Source organism: Canis aureus, chromosome 34 (assembly GCF_053574225.1).
Source record: "Canis aureus isolate CA01 chromosome 34, VMU_Caureus_v.1.0, whole genome shotgun sequence".
NCBI classification, from domain to species: domain Eukaryota; kingdom Metazoa; phylum Chordata; class Mammalia; order Carnivora; family Canidae; genus Canis; species Canis aureus.
Genome location: NC_135644.1, coordinates 7,460,883 through 7,474,562, shown reverse-complemented (window position 1 = coordinate 7,474,562; position 13,680 = coordinate 7,460,883). Strand labels below are relative to the sequence as shown.

The 13,680-nt window shown below is 32.6% G+C and overlaps 1 protein-coding gene across 10 annotated transcripts in view; it reads right to left on the bottom strand.

Moving 5' to 3' along the window:
- CWC22 (CWC22 spliceosome associated protein) overlaps window positions 1-13,680 on the bottom strand; it is a 58,244-nt gene that overhangs the window by 22,105 nt on the left and 22,459 nt on the right. For 7 of the 10 annotated variants that reach the window (XM_077883291.1, XM_077883293.1, XM_077883285.1 and 4 more), the window contains 8 exons: window positions 11,820-11,930; window positions 9,133-9,378; window positions 5,713-5,841; window positions 4,429-4,597; window positions 3,997-4,050; window positions 1,935-2,070; window positions 1,631-1,837; window positions 1,474-1,536 (listed from right to left, as the gene is read on the bottom strand). In XM_077883291.1, the coding sequence (XP_077739417.1) occupies window positions 1,474-1,536; window positions 1,631-1,837; window positions 1,935-2,070; window positions 3,997-4,050; window positions 4,429-4,597; window positions 5,713-5,841; window positions 9,133-9,378; window positions 11,820-11,930 (1,115 nt within the window). Of the gene's footprint in view, window positions 1-1,473; window positions 1,537-1,630; window positions 1,838-1,934; window positions 2,071-3,996; window positions 4,051-4,428; window positions 4,598-5,712; window positions 5,842-8,232; window positions 8,473-9,132; window positions 9,379-11,819; window positions 11,931-13,680 lie in introns of those variants that run through there. The other 3 variants (XM_077883292.1, XM_077883295.1, XM_077883294.1) reach the window with 3 other exon arrangements.

The following is a 13,680-nucleotide window of genomic DNA, read 5'->3' as shown; positions in this document are numbered from 1 at the left end:
TACTTTTCTAGAGTATAAAGGGAAGTTAAGTTCAAAGAGCTTAAGAAGTGCTACAATAAAGAAAGTACTACTTTCCTAGCATTGTTCAACCACCGATATCCTAAAGAAATGGATGAGGAGTTCCTAAGTTAAAAAAAAAAATTCATATGAGGTATGATAAAAATTTCATAAAAACATTTAGCATCTTTGAGTGATACTGTAAAGAAAGTTCATAAGAAGGCAAAATGGGTCTAAGGAATTCTTCATGTTAAGAAACTGAATTGTAATAGCAAAAAGAATCCGGCTATTGCAATGAAATGCCCCTAGGAAAATGGCACCTGAGGAGAGTAATCTATTTATTGAAACCGGGATTTTTATAATAATTCATAGAAATGGAAAGCTGCTTACATCTTACTTTCTATTTCATTCTACTTCCAAGCCTGACAACAGCACAGAATGCAGGAGATTGACAGAGCTCTAGGGCTCCTGCTCTCTCTTCCTGAGAGCATTTAGAACAGTAAATACTTCTCATATAAAAACACAACTCAAGGGAAATAAACCCATAAAATTATAATTATACAGATAGCCCTGAAAATTAGCTTTAGAAGAAAAATGATACAAATGTCAAAAAAAAGTGCATTACCTAAATACTTGCCCTGTGATAATACAAAGCACAATATTTTTTACTTATCCTTAAACAAACAAGTAACATTGACATCAAACAAGTAATTTGTTCCAGGTCACTTAGCTAGTAATGGCACAGACAAAATAAAAACCAAAGTCTATCCAAAGTTAGTGCTCATAATATACTGATGACATACAAATGATAATAATAATTTATTAATTTTTCGAGCACTAATAGCCTATCTGGAATTGTGATTGATTTTATCAGGATATCAACTTATTCTCAAGAAATCATAAAGCATAATATCTAGTTGAATATTAAACTGGGTGTCAATTTAAGCACCAATTCTTATGTGGTAGTGAAGTTAAAATAAAGGCCGCTAGTAATATAGGGACTTTATTTTTTAAGATTTATTTGAGAGAGAGAGCAAGCATGCACAGACAGAGGGGAAGGAGAGGAAGAGAATCTCAAGCTGATGCCTCACTAAGCATACAGCCCACAGCAGACCTTGATCTCAGGACCTTGAGATCATAACCAGAACTGAAACCAAGAGTTGGATGCTCAATCAACTGAGCCAGCCACTCAGGAACCCCTATATGGACATTTCTTAAGAGGAAAGAGATTTAAGTAAGGTCTGTATGATTTGAATAGAGGGAAAGAGGACAGGGATAATAAGGTAAATAATTTAGAATGAAGTAGACCACAAACAGCACTAGACAGAAAAATGATGCATGGGAAAATAGTGAGGAGAATGGCTTCCTAAGAGCAGAGATTTCATTAGGTCAATAATCTAAACCTTTCTATTAGTATTAATAGAACTACACAAATTGCTTCTACTTATCCAAAATAGATTATAAAACTCTACATACCTTTCTTAATAGCTTTGTACTTCTCTTCATTCTCCATAAAATTAGGATCCATCTTGAAAACATCTTGAAAAAATAAGTTAAAAATTATTTATTTTCTATATTTACATTTATGGTGTCCTACTTCCCAACTCCCTCTGCCCCCCACCATCCAACTCACTAAGAACATCTTCTGGATTATAGTCATCCTCCAGAGGGAGCATATGGGTGAATTGATCATCTTCTTCCACTAAGTCCAGTCCCTCTAGGATAACAGGGTGGTCCTTGAATCCATCCTTCCGTACAGCAAACATCACTTCAATCATATACTGAACTCTTTTGTCAATTTCAGACTCATGAAGAATGTTTCGGAGGCGCTCAAATATAGCTAAAGTGAAAGTGAAAGAAAAAAAACCAATAAAATAAGCAAAAAATATTGTAATACTCAAATAAAGCTCAATGTCAAACCAAAGGTATATACTTACCATTGATTCCTCTTGGTGACACTTGTGTTAATTTGAGGCCACATTCCTTGAGGAAACCAATAGCTACTTCAACACTATCATCTGTTGGTCTTTCCAGGAGCAAAGTGAGCATCTCTAGGCATAAAACTTCATGTGCCTTAAATAGAATGAAGACATATGGAATAGAGAAAATGCTTTCACATATATTAACCTACTGTCAATAGTAATTTAAAAAATTAGCAAATCGGTTTTTGTAGCAATAATACTGTTCATATGATGACCAAATTTTAGAATGCATACAGAAATACTCCAAATATGGGATACAATTTTTCTTCACTTTCATTGTATCTGTTAAAACTTTCTAGATGATTGATTCAGAAGTCTAAATTTATTACATTTACTACAACTATCTCCAAAAGAAATAATTCTTACACATTATATATAGGAAATAATATGTCTACAGGAAATGCCATAAGTAGCTTCAAAACAGAAGTTAAAAAATTATGTATTAATTTTTTACAATCACTATAGAATAGTAATACTATACTTTTTATAATGTGTATAAAAACTAAAATGTAATATGTAGTAAAGAAGTGGTTCTTCACAACCACAACGTTTTATGTCTATTTCCTAGTTCATTCCATCAGCAATTTTGTTATACAGTAAATAAGTTTTTAAATTACATGGATAATTTTATCAGAATATATATTAACTGTTTCTGGTACACAAAGACGGTTTTGAAATATTTCCCTCTATTTTTTTTTAATTTACTATAGCAAGTTATTGACACTGGCCCCCATTCAAAAATTAATACTTCAAAACCATGCCAGGTAGGGTTGGAATAAAATTCTACTGAAAAGCTTTGCTGTGAAAAAGAAATGTACTAGGAAGCATTTTCAAGATGTCATATATATGCCTTTCTAAGTTTGGACACTTCTTTGAGATGGGGAAGGAAATAGTCTATGTCTTAACTTATGAAAATATCCTTTCCATTGATTGAGCATAACATCAAAAATACATATGCTTTTATTTGGGGGGGATGGTGGGGAGGGAACAGTCTAACATCAGTGATAAGAAAACACTGCCTTGTACCACAGTGGAAGATTTAAAATAGTTAACATTTTAACAGATTTGTGGCAATGCAAAAAATATCTTCAATATAAGTGAATATATATTCAAAAACTAACACTTTCTGTGCTTTCACATAGATATGTGAAATTAAGTTTCCATGGTCTTCATGGAAGAAGCAAGTATCACTGCAATAATTTAACTTACGAGGTTAAAATCTAATAGGTTTTTAAGAATGAACATGGGAAAGAATTTCATATGGTAAAGAATTTCATATAGGAAAGAATTAAAATATTGATGGTAGATAAATAAGATTAAATGTGACTTCAAAATATAACACATATAATTAAACATAATATATATCTGAAGGAAACCTCTGAGTATGAATAAGAGCAATTTTATCATTTTGAAGTTTAAACAGAAGCTAAATCAAAACTCAAATATATGAATGGACAGATGACTGGAGCAATGAATGAATACAAAATACAAAACCTGAACAATAAAAAGACAAAATTATTTGTAATTAAAACAGATTAATATTACTTAATTTGCATTTTATAAACTGATTCTAAGAATATATGATTTTATATACTATGTTATTGCAGAGAAAAGATTTTTTATATAATATCAGATAGTATTACATTCTTATGAACAGATACAAAAGAAAAAATATCAACTTCATTGTCTCATAAATATGATTAAGTTATAATCTTTGAAGGATTTTGTAGTTGAACAACCATGTATAGTATAGAAAAAATATCAACTTCATTGTCTCATAAATATGATTAAGTTATAATCTTTGAAGGATTTTGTAGCTGAATAACCATATATAGTATTAACTGTCAGATTAATTTCATAAAATACTTGTTCTGCATTCCTTTTTATATTTAAGATTAAACACAATTATTATCATTTTAAAACTAAAATATCATCCAAGATACTTTTCTCAAAGACTATAAGGCAAAACAAAAATAGACTGTCAATGAAGTGGCATCAAATTTTGATAATTACTTACCACATTTTGGTTAATAAGATGTGCCACAAATTTTGAAGCAGTAAGACAAAGTTGCTGAAAAGTGAAGGTAGAGACAAGGTTAATCTATAAACTAAAACGAATTTTCATTTAATCACTAAATCTATAGCTTACTTACACGCTATTTAAAATATGTAGCACACAAGGATAATTTTTTTCTTATGAGAAAGTTACAAGATAAAAACTATTACAAGCAAAATAGTGGCATTTCTGGCTAAATAATTATAATTGTACAGTTACAGCCATCATTTTTTAGCTCATCATTAGTAGCTAATATATTTAATGGAACAAAAAAATGTTCTGCAGTTTTTAAAAAGAATTCCTATGTAGAAATCAACACTGTTTATCATTATTGATACAAGATCATTAGTCTGTCCCTATGTGGCAGTTGATTTACAAGCCCATCAGATTTACCTTATCATTTCTTCGATAGCCTTTTCGGAAATTAAGAATTAACCTCTTGAGAATTAATTCTCCGATCTGTGGAAATTTTGAGTTTATAATTGCCACTAATGCTGCATAAACATGAGTGAAGATTGGAGAAGCACTCTGTGCTTGCAAAACAGATCTGGATAGCAGGCCTCTGTTTAAAAAAAAAAAAAAAAAAAGGAGTCAACAAGGGTCCACTTCTAACTTATTTTGAAATGAGCATGGTTCTATATGCATTTGACAGGAGGAGAGATGCAAAGTGAGCTAACTGAAGAGTTATTTCTAGCAATGTAATGACACATACTTATTGGACTACCAAAAGGCAGGAAAACAGCGTCTTAATAGTTATTGTTTAGCTTTGACAAATGAATCAACAGAGTAGAAAATGAGAAAAGAAAACTGAGCTTATACATTGTGAGACCTGAGGCAACCCATATAGCTTCTGCTGCTTTCTGACTAAAATGGGAGAGCTCTACCAACCTACCTTTGAGGACAGTAGCTGCCTCTTGGTCAACTTTCTATATCCCCACGTTACATCTTACTTTATATGCCCCCTCACTAATGTGTTGGGGATGATAAATCAGTCATGTGAAATGACAGAGGAAAACATCCCTCAGATTCTAATATATATTTCTATTTCTGGATACTTTTAAAATCACAACCACTTAAAACTATACAGCATGATTGTCATTCCCTTTCGCTTTTCTAAAATTTATTACTGAGCTTTCTCATTTCTTTTATATTCTCTTTACTTTAATTAGAAATTTATATATATATATTTCATTATTCTTTATGAGTTTAAATTATTGGAAGTATTCAGTAAACAAATGTCTGCACAAAAATGAGCATGTGACATCAAACCTTTCAAAGAGCAAAAACTACAATTTCTAACAGTGAAGTACAAGTTATTTGTTAGTAGCTTACATTTTTTACAAGAACTGCATTTTATTTTTTTTAATTTTTATTTATTTATGATAGTCACACACAGAGAGAGAGAGAGAGAGAGAGGCAGAGACACAGGCAGAGGGAGAAGCAGGCTCCATGCACCAGGAACCCGACGTGGGATTTGATCCCAGGTCTCCAGGATAGGGCCCTGGGCCAAAGGCAGGCACCAAACCGCTGCGCCACCCAGGGATCCCAAGAACTGCATTTTAAATAATCATGCTCAATTACTACTGAAGTAGAACAAATCAATGATTATTAGTCACGTAGCTATTATGCTCATTTGAAAAATTGTTACATAAACACTATAAATCAGCTGATGCTTACCTTCCTCTAACTATATTTTCCTGAAGAAGTTCTTGAATAATAATACCTATGTTAGAAATGTTGACTTTATTGATAAGACCATTGATTGACTTCTTTAGGGCCTCCCAGCTCATCCTCTGGTACGCTAAGCTAAAAAGAATTGATTTTAATAAAGATGAAAACTTAGTTAACAATTACAATAACCAGAGAGTATAATAAGAACATAAAACTTAGATTTCCTTTGTTTTTAACATTATCTTCACAAAATGACCTCAAAGTGCAGCAAAATATATGAACTGTATTAATACCTAAACCTGTATTTAATGTTCTGTACATATACTCATCTACAGATCACTTCTCTTTAGTAACATAATAAAATTATATAAGGATATGTAAGAATGTTTTATTCTTATGTCTATGTATATTGCAAATTATAACATTCATTTATTAGATTCAATACATACTTCTTTTACATTATAACACCTCATTTAGTTAAAATTGTCTTTAAATATTTTAAAATGACCATTTAAAAAAAATTTGTAATATGAAATATCCAAATACAAACCATAAAAAGATTTTTTCTTATATCTTTTCTCACAAAAGTATGACACAAAATTAAATATTTTAAACTGTAAAGAAATGGTAAGAATTATAGGAAAAGGGAAAGTCACATGGAAATCATGGGACCGAAAGTCTCTTGTACTTTTTTTTTTTAAGATTTTATTTACTCATGAGAGACACAGACAGAGAGGCAGAGACACAGGCAGAGGGAGAAGCAGGCTCCATGCAGGGAGCCCGATATGGGACTTGATCCCGGGACTCCAGGATCACGCTCTGGACCGAAGGCAGGTGCTAAACCGCTGAGCCACCCAGGGATCCCCAAGACTGTTGCATTTTAAAGAACCTCTCCTTTAGGCAGTAGTCCCACATCTGTATGGGTTGTTTTTTTAACTTAGATCTTAGGTAAATAATTTAGCCTAGATGGGTTTGTTTAGGTTGAACTTAGTAACACCTAAGGTCTTTTAAGGATCTATAGTTCATATGTTTGTTTTTTTTTTTTTTATGGTTTTTATATTTATTTCTCTGTGGAGTATGATTTCAGTTGCAGAAAATCTTTTCTTTCTTCCTTATACTTCTCTAGCAGTCTAGTGAAGCTGAAGGACTTTTTAGAATAACATATATATAAATATGTAAGATTACAAAGGATACCAATCTTATTCAAATAGTTTTCAAAGCATGAGGAGAAAAAAGTTTGATATAATATACTATGTGTTTCTTAACACATTAAATGACAAGAAGTGGTGGCAGGCCTAATAACTTAATTTCCAAGTAGCATGGTCATAAAGAATATTTGCAGTGAATAGTCTTAATACCACGATCTAGTGCCTACATTCCTGAGAGAAATGCTAAATTTTAGAGATAAGTAAAAATAAGGCAGCAATTTTTTTCTTTCCATTTACATTCATGGATTGCCTAAATTCTACTTATTGACCTTCTGAAGGTCTGTAGGTTAAGAATCCTTGTTCTGGAGCAGTATTCCAAGGGAGAGGTGGTGAGAGCAGTCTGCCCTAGTGGGGAAGAATATTTTATCACTGACATTGTTCTCAGCAGACACTAAGGGCAAAAAGCAGACTGACTTGCAGTTAAAATTATATTGTTTTTAAATTCCCTATAGATCATGTACTCCTGCATCTGAGGTGGGTGCAACACTTCCAGAAGCCCTCAACCTTAACCTTTTGGTATGCTTCTATTTGAGAAATAAAGATCAATGGCTTAACAACTACCCTAAATAATAAGATTGCTGATATATAATCACAATCTCTATTAAACTTCGGTTAAAAATATATATATAATCAAGTACAATTGTACTTCCTAATTAAGAAGTCTACAATTTCCCTGACCTAGTATCTACTAAAAGCAGTCTATAGACTTTTCTTAAGAGACTTCTACTTATCCTTGTCCCTTTCACAAACATGAGCAAATTTAAATTATATATAAAATTATCTCTGAGGAATCTGTGTAAAATCACATATACCGGGGACTCTTCTCCACCCATTTTATTTATAAGGTAGTAAGACTTGACTTACTAACAATGTTTCTGGTCTTTTCAATTAGGATTGTTTTGGCCTGGTTTGGAGACAATGACCCTTTCATTAATGCCGCCCCTCCTGCCTTCTCCTAAGAGCTCATGAAGCTCCTACTAACCAAGAATCCATCTCAAATCCCTTCTAAGCATAACACTGCAGGCATCACTATCATGCACTGGAATAGGACACATACGGAGAAACTTACTAATTAGTTTTAAATTTAATGTTATCTAATGTCCCTTTCTAGCTCATAAATTTTAAAAATTTTATTTCAAATATTCATACTTCATATAAATATGAAGAAACATTTCTACTTCAAGCTAATTCACGAAGTAAATTTAGATTTCATTTATATAAGAGTCTCAACTACTTTCAAGTTGCCATTAAAATATCTATGAAAAATGTGGGAATATTCTTTCTCACTTGGAAATATTTTTCTTAAAGTGTAGCTTACCTTCTATCCCAATCCTTTTATTACCCAACTGGCAACTGAGTGACCATTTCAATCTTGGACCATACTTATTGTAATTATCCTCTCATTCCACTAGAGAAAAAGGTCTTGAAAACTTAGCTATACTTTCATACATAGCTCCTCTCATCTCAATTACCTTGAAAAGGAAGCGAAGGTATTTTGAGGGTGAATGTTCATATATGAATTTTGATGGACTTAAATTACAGTCTAGGATGGTACAGCCTACAAAAGTATATAGTAGAGAAAATTCAACTTCATTTCATAGTCAAGTTCACTTCATAGATTAGTATAGGGGTTGGCAAACTACATCCATGACCCAAATGCAGCCCACAGCCCGTTTTTGTAAATAAAACTTCAATGGGACAGAGCTACACTCATTTGTTTACATATTATCTAAGGCTGTATTCATTACTACAGCAGAGTCGAGTCTCCGCAACAGAGAACACCGCACAACCCTACAATATTTATTGTCTGTCTTTTTACAGAAAAAATTAGCCATCTCCTGGTTTGGTACAATTGGAAAGATTGACTTTAATTCTAAAATTATCAATAATACTCTTGATCATCTATGAAAAATGGACACTACTAAAAGGCATGTATACAACTTTAAAAGGAATAGCTTGAAAATAATAAAAATAAAACATCTTTATTCAAATCTTTTTGACTTATTCATGCAAAAAAATAAAGAAGTTGAGCTATGTCAGGGCAAATAGTAAGCAGAGTTCCAAAAGAGCTATGGAATAAAGAAGAGAAATCTAATTTGAAGTCTCTACCACTAGGGACTAATGATACAAACTGAATAGCCAAGGTTAATTCAGACCATAGTTGACTTTTTTTCAATCAGGGTATCATTGCCTTGTGTACTTAGTGATATTGACATGCCTGTTTTTATCTGTAATCTGCTCTTGCATCATCCTGAGCTTTGCAGGAGGAATATATGCTCCCCCTGTACGAGTAAGAAGAGGATCCAGCTCATCTTTCTTCTTCTTTGCAGTAGGTTCATCCTGAGTAGAGGAAGTCTGGGTTACTGATGGTTCTGGGCTTCTTCTCCCAGGAGTTGGGGATTTCCGCGACCTTTTACGATCCGTATCTCTTTCTCTTTCTCTCCGTTTTTCTCGGTCCCTACTTCTGGGAGAAAAGGCAATATAAATTACATTCTTAAATAAGCTGCATACCAAATGAGTGAGGCCATTTGCAGGCCACAAATTCAGACAAGGGAATGTGGTTTGGAATGATGAGGAAGTGCTTCATAGTAAAAATGTAACTTAAACCAGGGCTATAAGGTTTGACAGAATTTATACTGGGGCAAGGGTGGGAAGGTGGAAGAGGAAGGCAGGCATTCTGCAACTAGTGGAAAACAGAATAACTACTAAAAAGTGAGCAGGGCTGTTCAAGCTAATAAGCAGTATAGTCAGGAAACAAAAATTATGTATAATGGTAGTTGAGTTCGAGTCAGACTGTGAGATATTAAAAGCCAAGCAAAAGACTAAGTTTTTTATAATGGAGTTGATAGGGAATCATTAATAGTTTGAGTGTGATAGTGAGTGACATGAAAACAGTGTTATTTTTTAATTTTTGTTTATTTATTTTTTTTATTTTTTATTTTTATTTTTATTTTTTTGAAAACAGTGTTTTAAGAAGATAATTTAGCCCGCGATGTACACGATAAGCTATATAAAGAAACCAGAGTTTATCTCCTATAATGGCAACCTAGGAGTAAAAATGACCTAAAAAACTGTAATGTCTGAAATTATTTCTTGATAGAACTGGCATTTAAAACCCTAGAATATCAGAAGCATCTGGTTATTTGAGACAATGTGAAAAAAAAAATCAACTATTTTCTAGCTATAACTCTTCCCTATTATTGTAGGAGAATATCCTTTCTTAAGCTAACATTTTAAAAACAATCAAGGTCTTATTTTCTGAAACAATCAAGAACAGGGAAAAGTAAATTCTTGCTTTTGTGCTATCTTTCCTGAAAGAAGAGTTTGTCCACTTAGCTGTACATAGTAATACAACTTACAAAGAGAGAAACACAATCACCTAGCCACCGAGATTCAGAGGAGCTTTTTTGAAACTTAACTATACCATTGTATTCATGAAGACAGAGTGAACAAAAGGGAAAAAAGTGGTTCCAAATAGACATCCCAATTAGTCACAAAGGCAGGTCCACTGAAATCTAGGCACTGATTTGCAACTGAGTTGCTTCTTATAGTATGTTCCAAGAGAGGAACTACAGCAGGGATTTACTATCTTTGGTTAGGATTCTTCTGAGAAATACTAGGTAAGACTGTTAGCTGGCTGATAAAATTGCATCTTTACAATTTCCCTGTTTGTTCCTTTAGAGTGCAGAAGTAATAGAGGCTTCTTCAAGTCTAAAAAGAAATATTTCTTTTCCAGTGCTTTCACACTTTTAGCTTTTATTTTCTACATAGTACACAGCCTGCTCACTTCACAGGGTGACTGTATGGATCAAATGAGACTTATCTATATACATAGGACCCAAAACAGTTACAATGAAATAATAGAGATTATAGAAGAAAAAAATAGGCCTTGGAGTCAAAATTGAGTTCAAATCCCACTTTCATTGTCTACCAGATAGGCAACTGCAACCTCAGGTAAGTTACGTAATCACTTCAAACCCACTTTTTAAAAATTTGTAAATTGTGAAAGATAGTATCTAGTTTGTAAGAGTTTTAACAGCATTTGAGAAAAACTGCAGAATGCCTAGTTCACCAATTATGGTGGCAGTATTTGGTTCTTATGAGGGGTCATTACAGTGATGGAAGATGAGCCTGGCATTTGGAGGTTAATTTAAGCTAACATTTTAGTTTTGGGTATATATTAGAAAGTAAGTAGTGAGAAGAAAATTTAGGCTGCAGATATTAAATAATGAGATTAGCTCCAAACTACTGAGGAATTTTATAAACATTTTAGTGGGGGTATAGTCTTGGTAGGCATGGAGTGGCTAATACGAGGGAGGCATCAAAAGGATACAGACCTTTGTGAACAATTTTATGGAAGACACATTTTTGAAACTGAATGACTACCAGGGTGGGTAGTCAAATTCTCCAAGGCTCAAAAAAGAATAATTTGTGTTTAGATAAAAACTAGATTGGTAACTTAATTTTCAGTGTCCCAGTGCCAACACATAGGAAGTAAATCTCGAGCATTCTACATCTTATAAACAACTTTCATTCAGTAAAGAATCTCAAAAACTCACATTGCCAACTCCTCATGCAGTACAGTACCATATAATGAATAAGAGGTTAGGCTCAATGTCAGATAGACCTGGACTTGCCACGGACATGCTTCTAAAACACAAATACATGACTTAAATCCTCTATGTCCTCTATGCCACAGTTTCTTCATCTATAAAACACACAACAGTATCTACTTCATGTATTTACTAAAATAAGGAGTTAATTCACATGAAGTACCTATTAGAAAGCGTGGCACAAGAACACGCATTTAATGCTAGTTGCTATTATTACTGTTTTCTTTTTAAGAAGTGTAAAGAATATTTAAACAAATATGATTTTTCTATAGTTAAAGTTTCCAATACTAACCGTGATTCCACACTACCATCATAAGAACGTCCTCTTCTTGAATGCTCATAGTCTGACCTGCTGTAATCAAAGTGATCTCTATCCCGTGGGGATCTTTCTTGTTCTGCATATCTAGCAAAAAATAACACCAAAGTTATATGATGAAAATTACTATGTTATAAATACTTAGGAAAATCATATATTGGTAATGTTAAAGCAACTCTGACTAAACAACGTTTTATATCAAACTGGTTTTAACAAACAGCTTATTTTGTTGACACCCTTCATTTACTCTTGATTATAAAAGCCTTCAGCTTGTCCACAAAACAACCACTGGAGTTCACAAAACCAAACCTGTCATCCCGATTCATATTGTCTTAAGTAAAAGATGCATAACTGGGTATCATATACAGTTAGCATGAACAAAGCTCACCCTGCAAATGAAATGACCCCTTTTGACTAGTTGGCTCATTTTATCAAAGCAATGAACAAATGAGACCAGTGTCATTGGCTGGCCTCCGTAAAGATCAGTTTAATTCACTCCAAAAGACATCCAAAAAAAAAAAAAAAAAAAAAAAATCAGCTTTTATTCTTGAACCTGTTTTACTGAATAGCAGTGAAAAGAGATTCAAATTAGCAAACAGGATGACAGTAGAGATCTACCATTTGAACTTTAAATATCGATAAAGTCAGAGAATCTTAAGAGAAGTTAAAGAGGTACACACATAATATAATAATATACATAGTATATTAGTATAGTAATATACATAGTAATTTATAGTTTATATACAGTTAACCTTTTAACTGTGAGTTTGAATTGTGGGGGTTCGAATTGTTTGGGTTCACTGAATCTTTTCTAAGAGAGCAGAGTATTATAAATGTATTTTTCTCTTCCCTATGATTTTATTAATAACATTTTCTTTACTCAAGCTTACTTCATTGCAAGAACAGAGTATATAATACAGGTAACATAAAAAAATATTAGTTGACTGTTTATGTTACCAGTAAGGTTCCTGGTCAACAGCAGAATATTAGTAGTTACGCTTTTGGGGAGTTGAAAGTTATGTGCAGATTTTCAACTACGGAGGGTGTCAGCCTCTAAAGCCCAGGCTATTCAGGGGTCAACAGTACACATTACAATTAATTTATGTAACAAATAGACATACACATATACAAGTGTGTCTGTGCGTGTGAAGAGTTGTGTGTTTTTTTAAGACAGAAAGTAGGTGACTGGCAAAAGGTACTAAGCAGTTACAAATGATGACAATTAACTCAATGCCCATGAAACAAAAGTTTTTAGAGACAATAGAGTGCAATAAGAAAAAAGTACATTTGGGGTAAGGAAGCAATGAGACCACTGAAAGAAAGTTTAGAGGATGCTTCTCCTTCATAAGTTATTTTTAATGGTCATAGCTCACTAAGTGAAATAACTGAAGTACTACTATAAATGACTGATGAACATTAATAGTAATATTTCTAGATCTTTTAACATAATCAAAAGATATGATAATATATAAAAAAATTCTGAAATCTATAAAGAGCTATGTAAAGGATAGTAGTAACAGTAAAAGCAGCACTTCAAAATATGATTTCAACTCACTTTTCCATTTTATAAACTTTCATTTAGTGTTTCATTTAGTATTCATTTTATAAAACTTTTATGTAGTATTTGACATGCTGAAATTATTCTCACCTCCAAAATTAGATAAAATCTAAACTTTTTACTAGAAACCCCAAAACAGTCATTTAAGAATGATTTGTCCTGAAGCTTATTCAATATTACAAAACCATCAAAAAGAAACTGTTCACCCTAAATTGAGGAACCAAAGAGTTAAATTAATTTTTTAGACTTATTAAAAAAATTTAAATTGCAGGAGCACAT